General features: G+C 41.7%; 1 protein-coding gene across 1 annotated transcript; it reads right to left on the bottom strand.

The window, feature by feature from the left end:
- Nucleotides 1-367: 367 nt before the first annotated feature.
- Nucleotides 368-14777, bottom strand: LOC103582420 (melanoma inhibitory activity protein 3-like). The gene is given in 9 exon segments (XM_008564021.1): nt 368-1493; nt 1793-2340; nt 2620-3063; nt 3276-3778; nt 4687-6419; nt 8338-8424; nt 14156-14217; nt 14649-14720; nt 14771-14777. Coding segments are annotated over 9 exon segments (4062 nt in total). The 3' UTR covers nt 368-887.
- Between the last annotated feature and the right edge of the window lie 498 nt (nt 14778-15275).

Raw genomic sequence — 15275 nt, 5'->3', positions numbered from 1 at the left:
GAAGTGTCTTTCAAATATTCTCAAAGTATCTCAAGGAGCCAAAAGAGTACACCCATCCCTTTCCCTAACACACTCAAGGCATGGTCCAAAGTGATCCACGGCAAAGACAAATTTCTTTGCAGTCTCACATTTTACCCTGAAAACTCATTTCAATTTTTTATTCCCATCCAAAATATATCTGCTTTGATTAAATGAAAAAACATTTTCCTCCCCTAATTCTCAGGAATAACTGGTATCCTGGGGAGATATGTTTTTCTGAGGCTTTATGTCTCCCTGTTACTCTACCTTATATCTTCAGTTCACTTACCTCCATTTGAAAGCCTGGGTACAAAGAATAGTGCATGGAACCAGGAATCAAAAAGTTTGTATCAGGATACTGGCTTGGGATCAATTCAGCAAATATTTACTGAATGACTTCTACGTGTCAAAGGCTGTGTTAGGAGGCTCCTCATACTGGTTCCAGCCTTGATTAATCTGATGCAGGAGCCCTAGTTTAACTGGAGAAAGTGACTGCTGCCAAGATGCACGAAAGAACAGGACATCCACAAAAGACGAGCTTTGGGGGGAATGCAGGAATTCAAGCAAGGCTCGGTTAGAGTGCAGGTAACTCGAATAAGAAATTGCATTCAGTGAAGCCCTTTCAGAATTTTACATATCTGTACTTTGTTAACAAGTGCAATGTTAACAAGTACATCATTTTCTTATTTATATCTTTCTCTTTAGCTTTCTACAAAGTTTCATTTTGAAATGCTACTCAGTCTCAACTGCCCAGGAAAAGTAAGAAATTCTTCTCCATACTCCAGCCTAAACAAAAGAAGGCAGGAAAGAACATGTGGTTCCTTGTATGATCTCTGTCCTCTATACACCCTGGAAATGTGAACAGAGCTCTATGGATAAGGTATGAGGCACTTCGGCGACCCCCTTCCCCACCTTCTTCTCCAGCCCTGCTCTACAAGGCCACGGGCAGGTACTTTACCTTCCATGGGTCTGCCCCAGCCCTCCTCTAGGGGTGGTGCCATTACCAGTGGGGCAGTCTCCTCCACTGTAGAGTGCTGGTACCTGACAAAATAGATCAGGTCTTGAATGTCATCTAGCACCGCGGCCTCTTCAAATATATTATCTCCCTTCATTCCCAGATCTCTGTTCTTGGACACACGTGTATCGAGCATGTTCTCTGCTACGTTCAGAAGTTGTGACTCAGAAGCACGGAAGACTTTATCTTGGACTTTTTCCACATTGTAGGGCAGGCTCTCCCGCTGTGCTGACTTCAGCTTTAATGACATTTCTTGTAGCATTGCTTCCAGCTCATGGACATCGAAGTACTTCTGGAACCGCTGCAAAGACTGCTCTTCTTTAAAGAAGCTGCTTATTATACGCAAGTCCTCCCTATGGTCACTGTGCTGATGTATGTGTACATCTGCAGGTGTATGTGGAGTCCAGTGGGACAGGTCATCTATCTTCCTCTCTATTTCCCACCTTTGACTACGAATCTCCTAGAAGGTTTTCACTATGATGTCCCTCTACTTCATGGAGAAAAATGAGCAGGCTTTACCTGGGTCTAATTTGTTCTCAGTATCTGGCTTCTGTGATACTTCTGAGGCTCCTGTGTCATCAGTTGTGGGCTGATCCAAGTAGCTGAGCGCTGCAGTTCCCCACATACTAAGGTCTTCCGTACTCTCTTGTGGGAGATCTTCACGTGGTGGTTGCTTCTCTACAGGGAGGGAAGAGGAGAGTGCACCAGGCTAGCATAGCTTGACACCTCAACCCCACATTGGTCCGGGAAGTCACTTACATCAGATGGCTTCTGTGCTTTCTTATCTACCAGAGGGCTTTCTTCTTTTTCCACCACCATATCGACTGGGTCCCTGCCTATTGTGTCTACTCCTTCGGCCACGGGTTCACTTTTTCCTTTAGTATCCCAAATCATACTGGTTTCTTGTTCGTTTTCTTCAGTTTTCAGATCAGGGTTAATGGTTTCTAAAATTGCTCTTTCGGCGACTTGCATATTTACGTCTGCCTGCCTGTCTTGAGTCCCAGGGCTCTTCTTTCTAGACTGTTTTGCAATGACAGCATTTTCATCTTCCAGTAGCTCTTCAGGAGGATAGTCATCCTCTGCTGCTTCCGGATTTTCAGCATGGAAACCTGGCCCTCGTGCACCGTCAGTCTGGTCTGCCTCCCGCATGCCGGAGGAGCCCTCGCTGACCTCTGCCGCAGCGGGCCTTGTCTTCTCAGTCACACGCTTGCTGCCTGCAGTGGCAACAGCTCTTCCTCGTTGCTCGGAAAGATTTCTTCCTGGAGAGGGAGCCTCTGCTTTCTGTTCTCTAGGCAAACCGATTTTATCTGGAGAGGAGAAGCTAGGCTGATTTTGAGTTTTAAGAAATACTTCCTCTTTAAATTCCTCATGTTCATCCTCCATTGAAGGCATGTGTGGTTCTGGTTCACTTACCAAAACATTCACTTCTGGGCCGGCCCCGTGGTGCACTCGGGAGAGTGCGGCGCTTGAGTGCGCAGCAGTGCTCCCGCCGTGGGTTCGGATCCTATACAGAGATGGCCAGTGGGTTGCGATCCCCTTACCGGTCACAAAAAAAAAACAAAAAAAAACATTCACTTCTGCCACACTGTCTCTGGATGCATTATGTGGATTATCTCCCAAAAGTGGCACAATGTCCAAGGATTCCCGTTTAATCTTTTCTTCATTCATTTGATTCCCTGCAGCGTTATGTACAGATCCACTCTCTGAGCCACCTTCCAAAATCTGCTCCCCAGGCTTTTCTCCATGGTGTGTGCCATCTGAGATATGAATAGCTGTTCCTTTTTGGTCATTTTCTCTGTCACCAGAGGCGGATTTTAATATGCCTTTACCCTTTTCAGCAGCTAATAAAGAGTCAAGGTTACTGTCTGGAGTAGAGCTGTGCACAACCATCTCCTCCTGCCTCTTACCGTCTAATTCACTCTCACTTTGTACCAGGCCCCTCTCAGGTTCTTGAACTTCCTTCCTTTTGCCTGTAATGTGAAGTTCTGTGTCCACTTCTGGGTCTTTCCCATTATTTCTTTCAGGGACTTCTACAATCAAAAGACCGTCATCTACAATTTCAGGGTCAGTATAACCTATGGCTGATCTTGGTGTCTCCTATTTGCTATCCGGGATGAATGAGTCATCATCTTCCTTTTCTTCCTCTGAAGAAGGACTCTCTTCCATCACATCTGTTTTCTCTTCACCTCCCATGACAATAGAGAAGACAGTACCCCCCAAGCTGTTAGTATATTTTTATCACCATTTTTGATGGCAGGAGGCAGAGTTATCTCAACCTTATGCTCTCCATTTGAATTCTGCTCTTTATTTGTTGAATATTTCTCAACTCCAGACTTCACTGGAGTTTTCATATCTTCTTCACTTGTAAAGATTAGTAACGGTAGCTCATCAAAATTTTCTTTATTCTCCTCTTCTTTTTCAAATGTGTAATACTCAGCATCCAACTCCTCATCAAAATTATCTTCTAAAGAAGTAACAAGTCTGGTTGTCTCATCATCAGATACAAGTGCATCAGCAGTTGCGCCAAATTTCGTTTTCAAGTCCAGAGTCATGTCCTTTTGCAAAAGTTTATAAGCATCAATCTTCTCCTGTTCACTGGAAACCTGAGAACTATTGCTGGTTTTGTTGTTTTCACTTTCTGGCACTTTTAATTGATCTTGCAGCATTTCTTCAAGAGGTTCAATCAAACACTGCTCTCCCTTAGCATCACCCATTTGACTGTTTCCATGGTTCTTCTGAGCTGACCTATAAACCATTCCTTGAGACCATTAGTGTTTTCTAGAAACACACTTTTGTTTTCCTCTGAGTTGGCTTCTTCTGGTTCAGGTTCAGGTTCATTTTCCTTAGATACTTCAGGAGTTTTCAGGTTCATTTTCCTTAGATATCCTCTGAGTTGGCTTCTTCTGGTTCAGGTTCAGGTTCATTTTCCTTAGATACTTCAGGAGTTTTTCCCACATGCACATGCAGAGAAGTTTTTTCTACAGCTTTCTCAGAATCTCCAGTCGCAGAATTGTATAATTCCAAATATCCTAAAAGTTCTTCTACATTATAATTATCAAAATGGTCTCTTCCGCCATCCAAACAAACAAAATCTGTCTCCTGTAAGGGAAAGAAAAACATTGATGTGTCACTAACCAAGTGGCACAAGAGCAAACTCTTATCATGCTACTGACAGAGACAACCCCAAGCTCATTTTGGCTCTAGAGGGGCTCCTGTGTCAACCTTGGGTGAAGACTACTCTCAGGCAGAGGGGGGACAGGAGGTTGGAGCCCACTTTCCCACCCAAGTACTACTCCAGGCTTCTCTTCATTTTCTCTTCCCCAGGGAAGGAATGATTCATGTGGCTGGTGAGTTTGCTCAGCCCCATCCCTGTGTTGTGTTTCAGACCTGTCAGAGGGAAAACATATGTATTCCGTTCCTCCATGCTGTTGTTTTATTTGGACAATCCCCTTGGGGAGGTACCCCAGTAGCTAGTTTTGTCTGTGGCTGGATAAGTCTGTTTTATTCTAGAATGCAATGTTAGAAAGCCCACTATTTCTTGAGTCATTTTCTCCCAAAAACTTTATCCATGAATAATGTCAGCATTTTGGTCTCCATTTGCCTGACTCCTGGTTCTGAGCACAGATGGGAAAAAGTGGGGNTTCTGGATTTACAGCACGGAAACCTGGCCCTCGTGCACTGTCAGTCTGGTCTGCCTCCCGCGTGCCGCAGTGGGCCTCGTCTTCTCACTCACACGCTCGCTGCCTGCAGCGGCCACAGCTCTTCCTCCTTGCTCGGAAAGATTTCTTCCCGGAGAGGGAGCCTCTGCTTTCTGTTCTCTCGGCAAACCGATTTTATCTGGAGAGGAGAATCTAGGCTGATTTTGAGTTTTAAGAAATACTTCCTCTTTCAATTCCTCATGTTGATGCTCCATTGAAGGCATGTGTGGTTCTGGTTTACTTACCAAAACATTCACTTCTGCCACACTGTCTCTGGATGCATTATGTGGATTATCTCCCAAAAGGGGCACAATGTCCAAGGATTCCCGTTTAATCTTTCCTTCATTCATTTGATTCCCCGCAGCGTTATGTACAGATCCACTCTCTGAGCCACCTTCCAAAATCTGCTCACCAGGCTTTTCTCCATGGAGTGCGCTTTCTGAGACATGAATAGCTGCTCCTTTCTGGTCATTTTCTCTGTCACCAGAGGCGGATTTTAATATGTCTTTACCCTTTTCAGCAGCTAATAAAGAGTCAGGGTTACTGTCTGGAGTAGAGCTGTGCACAGCCATCTCCTCCTGCCTCTCACCGTCTAATTCACTCTCACTTTGTACCAGGCCCCTCTCAGGATCTTGAACTTCCCTCCTTTTGCCTCTAATGTGAAGTTCTGTGTCCACTTCTGGGTCTTCCCCATTATTTCTTTCAGGGACTTCTACAATCAAAAGACCGTCTTCTACATTTTCAGGGCCAGTATAATCTATGGCTGATCTTGGTGTCTCCTGTTTGCTATCTGGGATGAATGAGTCATCATCTTCCTTTTCTTCCTCTGAAGGACTCTCTAAATCCATCACACCTGTTTTCTCTTCACCTCCCATGACAATAGAGAAGATAGTATCCCCTCAAGTTGTTAGTATATTTTTATCACCATTTTTGATGGCAGGAGGCAGAGTTATCTCAACCTTATCCTCTCCATTTGAATTCTGCTCTTTCTCTGTTGAATATTTCTCAACTCCAGACTTCACTGGAGTTTTCAAATCTTCTTCACTTGTAAAGATTAGTAATGGTAGCTCGTCAAAGTTTTCTTTATTCTCCTCTTCTTTTTCAAATGTGTAATACTCAGCATCCAATTCCTCATCAAAATTATCTTCTAAAGAAGTAACAAGTCTGGTTGTCTCATCGTCAGATACAAGTGCATCAGCAGTTGAGCCAAATTTGGTTTTCAAGTCCAGAGTCATGTCCTTTTGCAAAAGTTTATAAGCATCAATCTTCTGTTCACTCAAAACCTGAGAACTATTGCTGGTTTTGTTGTTTTCACTTTGTGGCACTTTTAATTGATCTTGCAGCATTTCTTCAAGAGGTTCAAACAAACACTGCTCTCCCTTAGCATCACCAATTTGACTGTTTGCATGGTTCTTCTCAGCTATAAACCATTCCTTGAGATCATTAGTGTTTTCTAGAAACACACTTTTGTTTTCCTCTGAGTTGGCTTCTTCTGGTTCAGGTTCAGGTTCATTTTCCTTAGATAGTTCAGGAGTTTTTTCCACATGCACATGCAGAGAAGTTTTTTCTACAGCTTTCTCAGAATCTCCAGTTGCAGAATTGTATAATTCCAAATACCCTAAAAGTTCTTCTACATTGTAATTATCAAAATCGTCTCTTCCACCATCAAAACAAACAAAATCTGTCTCCTGTAAGGGAAAGAAAAACATGGACGTGTCATTAACTAAGTGGCACAAGAGCAAACTCTTACCATGCTACTGACAGAGATAACCTCAAGTTCATTTTGGCTCTAGAGGGGCTCCTGTGTCAACCTTGGGTGATGACTCCTCTCAGGCAGTGGGGGGACAGGAGGCTAGAGCCCACTTTCCCACCTAAGTAGTACTCCTGGCTTTCCCTTCATTCTCTCTTCCCCAGGGAAGGAATGATTCATGTGGCTGGTGAGTTTGCTCAGTCCCATCCCTGTGTTGTGTTTTGGACCTGCCAGAGGGAAAACATATGTATTCTGTTCCTCCATGCTGTCAGTTTTGTAGGGACAATCCCCTTGGGGAGGTACCCCGTTGGCTAGTTTTGTCTGTGGCTGGATAAGTCTGTTTTACTCTAGAATGCAATGTTAGAAAGCCCATTATTTCTTGAGTCATTTTCTCCCAAAAATTTTATCCAGAAATAATGGCAACATTTTGGTCTCCATTTGCCTGACTCCTGGTTCTGAGTACAGATGGGAAAAAGTGGGGTGTCATTTATTGGTTTCCTCAACTCCCAATATCTATGCTTGATGTTCCAGGAATTCACCTCATAGTAATCTGTCCAGGAGAAGCCAGAAGACCACCCAGCTTCTCTACCACTGTGCCCTCTGCACTGTACCTCTCTGCTCACCCAGCTAGAAGCAGAAGAATCACCTTGCTGTCAGGCTCTAAGTCTACATGGATTTTTGGCTTATATTTTCCTTGGATTGGGAAGGATTTTTCGCTTATATTTTCCTTGGATTGGGAGAGATAAATAAGCTTAAGAAATACCTTACTGAGATACAGGTGCATGGGAGGTAACAATTTAAAGGGACAAAGAATGACATCAAGGGGGCTGTCCACGTTATCACTGCCATAAAGACAGCTTGAAAACAAGATTCAGTGAAGTACATACCTTACTGTAAATTAAGGTCCTAGGCAGTCTCTTCATCGAGGGGAAGCCAAACAGGCAGAACGGCTAATTTTATGGCCCCTGGTATTATCATTAAAACTTAAGAATAGCAATAGCTCTGTGACTTCATCCATTCTGCCAATCTCATCTAAGAATTGCCCTCGCCTAGCAGTTTGCATGCTGTGCAGCAATCTCAAAGAGACATTCAGAGATTTTTGAATGAAGGTGGGCATCAATTATTATAAATTTTAAACCTTCCAGAAAATAATCAGCTGGAATGAGAATTCCAGAACACAAAATCCTTCTAATCACAAAACGATTTTATCCCAGTGCACCACAGATGAACACTTTACAGAATGTGCAGTCAGTGCCTTAGAGATGTGAGACCAGTTGTCACCTGAAACTCTCAGGTTCCTTTTCCACATCTATAACATAGCTATAATCCCTTAAATCATTAAAGACTCGATATTAAGAAAACTCCTCTACGTTTGCATTTCTGGCCCAGTAGGTAATTTAGGGTTTGATTAATTTAACCTGATTTCTACACACTTAAAATGTCTAATAGCTGCTCAGTCAGTAGTTTTCAAATTGGGACACTTTCTCCTTTTGCTTATAAAATGAAATTATCTATTAAACTTAATAACTAACTACAGACATATTGAATTCTTAATTTTCACATATAAGGCTGCAAAGAAAAACCTTGTATAAGAGTACACAGCCTTGTATAAGAACATCTGCTTGAATATATTGTATAACCATCAGATTATGATATAGGGTCTCCTTTAAATTCTTTTCAAACTTTTTTTTAAGAGGTAGTCTGACCCCCAATTAAAATCTGATACACACATGCTAGCTTGTTTTTTTCCTTGACCAAAAGACATTCAAAGACTTTCAAAAATAGTTAATTGAATGTAACTGATAAATTTATAAGCCAATTCATAAGTGAGGACAAAAAAGCAATCCACAACTTACATCTGTTGGAGCTTGTAGCTCTTCTTTAGTATATTCATGGACTACTTTGATTAAATCCTTTGGAAAATATCCAAAAATATGTCCAATCTATATGGAAGAATGGGCAAAAAGGAAAAGTGTTCATCAAATTCTGTACAAGAAATATAAATGAGCAACTGAGAGACTTCTTAGTAATGACAGGAAATAATACAGATAGATAGGTAGGTAGATATAATCAAGAGAGATAGATAGTTAATATTATAATTACACTGAGATGTTTATTCTAATAAAAATTAAGTACAGAATACTGTTAAACCAACGTTTCTAAAACCATTGAAGTTTTCTTTTTATGTTCAGCTTAACTCTAAACACAAGGCACATATAGTTAGATTTTAGTAGATAAAAGATCTGCATATGAGATTATTCTTTTCATGACTAAAACTATGCAAATCAAAGCTGGTTAGAAACGCAATTCCAAATAACCTCTAGCAAGAATTTAGCTGCACATTTCATAGCATTACTCATATACCAGTACTTAGGTCTTTATCAAACCAATAAACAACAGCCATGAAAAATTATAAGTAAAGGAATACAAAATTTCTGAAAGGTATGACCATTACACAAAAGGCAAATATTTATTGATATTATGCAGTATATTAGCTGTTTTCAAAAACTACATTTACAGGTATTTTAGGAGAAAATAAAATTAAAATGAAATACATACAAATCTACACAATCAAGTATCAGTTTTATGCAAACTAAACCTCTACAGAAAATAATCCCATTAATTTTCAGCACTAACAGCTAAAGTATGTAAAGTATGTCCTTTTGATAAACACGTTTTATTAGCTGATGTCTGAAAGGGAGAGGTAGATCTCTCGCCAGTCATTAAATGAGACTGATAGGCAAATCAAATGCACAAAAAGAAAAAATAAGGTCATCTTATCACTACTATCTAAAATAGCCCCATTCAAGGTGTGCTCTTGTTATATTTGGAAACCATCTGAAAGCCAGTATTAGCGGTAGAATACTGCTGTGACTATAAGACAGGGCAATTAGAAGCTGCATTATTGGCAGATAAAGTCTAGGACTCTAGGAAATCGAAAAGACTGCAGAATACAACTAAGAAACAGAAACAAGAATCATTTTGAAAACTAAGAAGAGAAAGTTCTTAATTTCCTAAGTACAAGGATCATGAAGTGAGAGGGAACACTGAGGGAAAAATACACCTTTTCCTTCTGAGGAAAATTTTATTAGGGGAGACTCTGGAAAAGGGAAAGGAAGAGATACATGGAGAAAGGAAACACATTGATTGATGGAGTTTGGATGTGTTGTCCCCTCCAAAACTCATGTGGAAATTTGATCTCGTGTTGGAAACTGATTGAGTCATTGGGGCGGATCCCTCATGAATGAATTAATGCTCTCCCTGGGGAGGGGGATTAATGAGTGAGTTCTCACTCTACTAGTTCCCACCAGAACTCGTTGCTTAAAGACCCTGGCACCTCTCTCTTGCTTCTCTCTCTCTTGCTTCCTCTCGCCATGTGATCTGCTTGTACCTGCCAGCTGCCTGCCACTTTTCTGCCATGAGTAGAAGCAGCCTGAGGCCCGTACCAGATGCAGCTGTCCCAGAATCTAAGCCAAATAAACCTCTCTTCTTTATAAATTACCCAGTCTCGGGTAATTCTGTTCTAGCAACACAAAATGGACTAAAACATTGATCTTTGCCCAATCTTTATCAATTGAGACCACATGTCATGTAAAACTCTATATTTATATATTGGGTGGTATCTTGTTTCTTAAGATCTGACAAAAAAGTTGCAGAACCATGGGCGCTTATGACTGGAAGTAATCTTAGGTCTCATTTTGCTTCCATGTATCATCCCTGCCAAGGTACTGTTGATTTGAGTTGGGGGGAAAAATGGCATATTACCTCAAGAGGACAAATTCTACATAAACTACTATCAGGACGCATGAAAATAAGAGCCACTGCCCTGTGAGGAAATACTTAAAAGAAAGGTGGACAAGACATGGGCCCTCCCATTACAGTTTTTACTTTTTTTTCCTTTTGTTTTATTTTTGCTACTGACCAGCATGGGAATCCGAACCCCTGACCTTGGTGTTACAAGGCTATGTGCTAACCAACTGAGCAAACCGGCCAGCCCNGCATTACTCATATACCAGTACTTAGGTCTTTATCAAACCAATAAACAACAGCCATGAAAAACTATAAGTAAAGGAATACAAAATTTCTGAAATGTATGACCATTACACAAAAGGCAAATATTTATTGATATTATGCAGTATATTAGCTGTTTTGAAAAACTACATTTACAGGTATTTTAGGAGAAAATAAAATTATAATGTAATACATACAAATCTAAACAACCAAGTATCAGTTTTATGCAAACTAAACCTCTACAGAAAATAATCCCATTAATTTTCAGCACTAACAGCTAAAGTATGTAAAGTATTTCCTTTTGATAAACACGTTTTATTAGCTGATGTCTGAAAGGGAGAGGTAGAACTCTCGCCAGTCATTAAAGGAGACTGATAGACAAATCAAATGAACAAAAAGAAAAAATAAGGTCATCTTATCACTACTTCCTAAAATAGCCCCACTCAGGTGTGCTCTTGTTATATTTGGAAACCATCTGAAAGCCAGTATTAGCGGTAGAATACTGCTGTGACTATAAGACAGGGCAATTAGAAGCTGCATTATTGGCAGATAAAGTCTAGGACTCTAGGAAATCGAAAAGACTGCAGAATACAACTAAGAAACAGAAACAAGAATCATTTTGAAAACTAAGAAGAGAAAGTTCTTAATTTCCTAAGTACAAGGATCATGAAGTGAGAGGGAAGACTGAGGGAAAATACACCTTTTCCTTCTGAGGAAAATTTTATTAGGGGAGACTCTGGAAAAGGAAAAGGAAGAGATACATGGAGAAAGGAAATACATTCATTGATGGAGTTTGGATGTGTTGTCCCCTCCAAAGCTCATGTGGAAATTTGATCTCCAATGGGCCAGTGTTGGAAACTGATTGAGTCATGGGGGTGGATCCCTAATGAATGGATTAATGCTCTCCCTAGGTGAGGGGGGATTAATGAGTGAGTTCTCGCTCTATTAGTTCCCACCAGAGCTCCTTTCTTAAAAAGACCCTGGCACCCTCTCTCTCTCTCTTGCTTCCTCTCGCCATGTGATCTGCTTGTCCCTGCCGGCTGCCTGCCACTTTTCTGCCATGAGTAGAAGCAGCCTGAGGCCCGTACCAGATGCAGCTGTCCCAGAATCGTAAGCCAAATAAACCTCTCTTCTTTATAAATTACCTCAGTCTCAGGTAATTCTGTTATAGCAACACAAAACGGACTAAAACATTGATCTTTGCCCAATCTTTATCAATTGAGACCACATGTCATGTAAAACTCTATATTTACATATTGGGTGGTATCTTGTTTCTTAAGATCTGACAAAAAAGTTGCAGAGCCATGGGCGCTGATGACTGGAAGTAATCTTAGGTCTCATTTTACTTCCATGTATCATCCCTGCCAAGGTACTGTTGATTTGAATTGGGGGAAAAAATGGCATATTACCTCAAGAGGACAAATTCTACATAAACTACTATCAGGATGCATGAAAATAAGAGCCACTGCCCTGTGAGGAAATACTTAAAAGGAAGGTGGACAAGACATGGGCCCTCCCATTACAGTTTTTACTTTTTTTTTTCCTTTTATTTTTGCTGCTGACCAGCATGAGAATCTGAACCCCTGACCTTGGTGTTACAAGGCTATGTGCTAACCAACTGAGCAAACCGGCCAGCCCTAGTTTTCTACTTTAAAGTGAGCTAGGACAGCACACAAAGTAACTGCAATGCAAAGCAGGAAAACGAGTGCTAAGTGAGCAGTGTGGAGCACGGCTGAACAGTTATCAGACAGCAAGACCCTCCTGGCTGGGTGCTGAAGACAGTGTTCTCTAAGGGGCAGGACGAGAGCTGGAACCCTAAAGACTGGTAGGATTTCTAGAGATGAATATATTCACAAGCAAAACTGTGGCGGGAGAAAAATGTAAGTCAAGTTCATTTATCAACTCATTTATGCTCAAAGACCAGGAGGGAAAGAGAACTTAACTGCTACAGGAAAAATGCACCCTAGGTACATGGAAAACATTTCCAAGTGTGAAGATTATCAAGAAATCTCATTTGGTAGACTTGAAAGAAATGGAATAGGTTGTTTCAACTGGGATTCTGTCTAAATATGAGGGTTGTACCTGACCAGTCAGCATTTCAAGNCTAACCAACTGAGCAAACCGGCCAGCCCTAGTTTTCTACTTTAAAGTGAGCTAGGACAGCACACAAAGTAACTGCAATGCAAAGCAGGAAAACGAGTGCTAAGTGAGCAGTGTGGAGCACTGCTGAACAGTTATCAGACAGCAAGACCCTCCTGGCTGGGTGCTGAAGACAGTGTTCCCTAAGGGGCAGGACGAGAGCTGGGACCCAAAAGACTCGTAGGATTTCTAGAGATGAATATATTCACAAGCAAAACTGTGGCAGGAGGAAAATATAAGTCAAGTTCATTTATCGACTCATTTATGCTCAAAGACCAGGAGGGAAAGAGAACTTAACTGCTCAGGAAAAATGCACCCTAGCTACATGGAAAAACATTTCCAAGTGTGAAGATTATCAAGAAATCTCATTTGGTAGACTTGAAAGAAACAGAATAGGTTCTTTGTTTCAACTGGGATTCTGTCTAAATATGAGGGTTGTACCTGACCAGTTAGCATTTCAAGATTCCTCCCTAGGAATCTGGAATGCCAACAAAATGATTCTACTTTCCCTATGGAGATTTCCCAAGCCTTATTCCCTGTTGTTTGTTTGGCATTTCATCGAGAATGAAAACTTTCACATTTAGGACTAGGTATTTTTCTAAGTTTGGACAATGGACAATCCTAAGGACATAAAGGATCCTTACTACATTAAGTAAATAAACGGTCCACGCATCATACTTTTTAAAAAGGAAAGGACAATAACACTTAAGCTTCTCAATCAGGTCCCTCCTCGTGAATCTCCTCATTAAAAAGATCAAAGTATGGGCCGGCCCGTGGCTCACTCGGTAGAGTGCGGTGCTAATAACACCAAGGCCCCGGGTTCGGATCCCTGGAAAAAAAAAAAAAAAAAAAGATCAAAGTATAATGCAGTCATTGACAGCCATGTCTGATATGAGGGTACCCATAACACTGGCTGGGCAAAGATCCCCTGGGGGAAACTCCAGGCACAACTGTCTGAAAAGCTGGAAAAGGATGACCTGGGAGTTGCAAACAAAAAAACAAACAGGAAAGCACAAAGTGATACTTGTGAACACACATTTTGCTTTTTTAACAGACTAATAATAGCAGATAATTAGGTAACTGTTCCCAGGACTGCCACTTTCCCACAAATATTAATAATATGGAAAAAAGAAATACACAGAAAATCAACTTTAAACTTGCATGCCTGAACCACTATGTTGCACACAGTTTACAGGATTAAGTCTAAGCAGGAGTCCTTTCTTTTTGAAGCAATGATGTTAAGAATGTTCAGATTTTCACCATTTCAACCTTTAATATTCATGAAGCATCCTAGAACCTGATGGTGAGGGGCAACAGCCAGAATCAGTTCAGTTGTTTCAGAAACCTCTGCTGAGCTCCTAACTGTGCCAGGCCTGAGGCCTGCTAGGGAAACAAGGCCATTTTTTTCACAGTCTAGGGCAGGTTAACTCCATCAAAAACCCCAAGAAAACATAGTCGTTTAAATCTGAGTACTAAATGAGCCAGTAAAAAGCAAGCAGATAACATATGTCAATTTTTACTTACACTTCCAGCCCAAACTTCAGGTGGTCTCCCTGCCAGTTTATAGTAGACATATACAGGGTCGCCTTTTTTATTTTTTATTTATTTATTTATTTATTTATTTTTTCCTTTTTGTCTTTTTTCGTGTCCAGCAACGGATCGCAACCCTCAGTGTCGCGCCCGTACCGGCGTGGGACCGGCAACGGGATCGCAACCCTCGGTGTAGCTCCCACACCTCGCTCAGCCAGTGAGCGGGAACCGGTCTGTATGTGGGATCCGAACCCTCGGCGGGAGCGCCACTGTGCTCCCAAGCGGCGCACTGTAGCAGTGCGCCACCAGGCCGGCCCCTCACCTTTTTTACCCCTCACCTTTTTTATTTATTTATTTATTTATTTATTTTTTCCTTTTTGTCTTTTTTTACTGACCGGTAACGGGATCGCAACCCTCGGTGTTGCGCCCGTACCGGGGACCGGCAACGGGATCGCAACCCTCGGTGTTGCGCCCGCACCAGGGTCACCTTTTTTAAAATTCACAAAACGACCATCCGGGCCTGTGAAATCTTCTAGAGCCTCACCCCGCTAAATTAACACTATATACAAAGAGAGAAAAAAATAACCAGATATCAGATTCAACTTTCACAGTCCATATTGATTTACCAGGAAATATAAGAATCCCACTGTAAACAAACAAGTTTTTCTAGTACTCTCTGAATCACTTTCAATTCATAAGCTCAAAGTAACTAAAATTCTTAGAGCTTTATTGCTATATATCTTGACATCTCCTGCAAGCAGACAGGGGAAAAGAAAACCTTCCCTATTTTTCTCTATGGATAATGCTGAGAAACAAAAGCACCGCGGCCCCCACCATGAATGGCTGTTCTCAAGTGAGACTCCTGCTCCCTAACTTCCTAGTCCTCAGTCTTTTTTTCTGTTTCAGAATCATAAGAAGCTTGGGCCGGCCCGGTGGCGCACTGCTATAGTGCGCTGATTGGGAAGTGCGGTGGCGCTCCCGCCGAGGGTTCGGATCCCACATACAGACCGGTTCCCGCTCACTGGGTGAGCGAGGTACGGGCGCGACACCGAGGTTTGCGATCCCGTTGCCGGTCCCGGTCCGGTACGGGCACGACACTGAGGGTTGCGATCCA

Source organism: Galeopterus variegatus, unplaced genomic scaffold (assembly GCF_000696425.1).
Source record: "Galeopterus variegatus unplaced genomic scaffold, G_variegatus-3.0.2 Scaffold16180, whole genome shotgun sequence".
NCBI lineage: Eukaryota > Metazoa > Chordata > Mammalia > Dermoptera > Cynocephalidae > Galeopterus > Galeopterus variegatus.
Note: the sequence above shows the minus strand (reverse complement) of the source record. Positions and strands in the feature narration are given on the sequence as shown.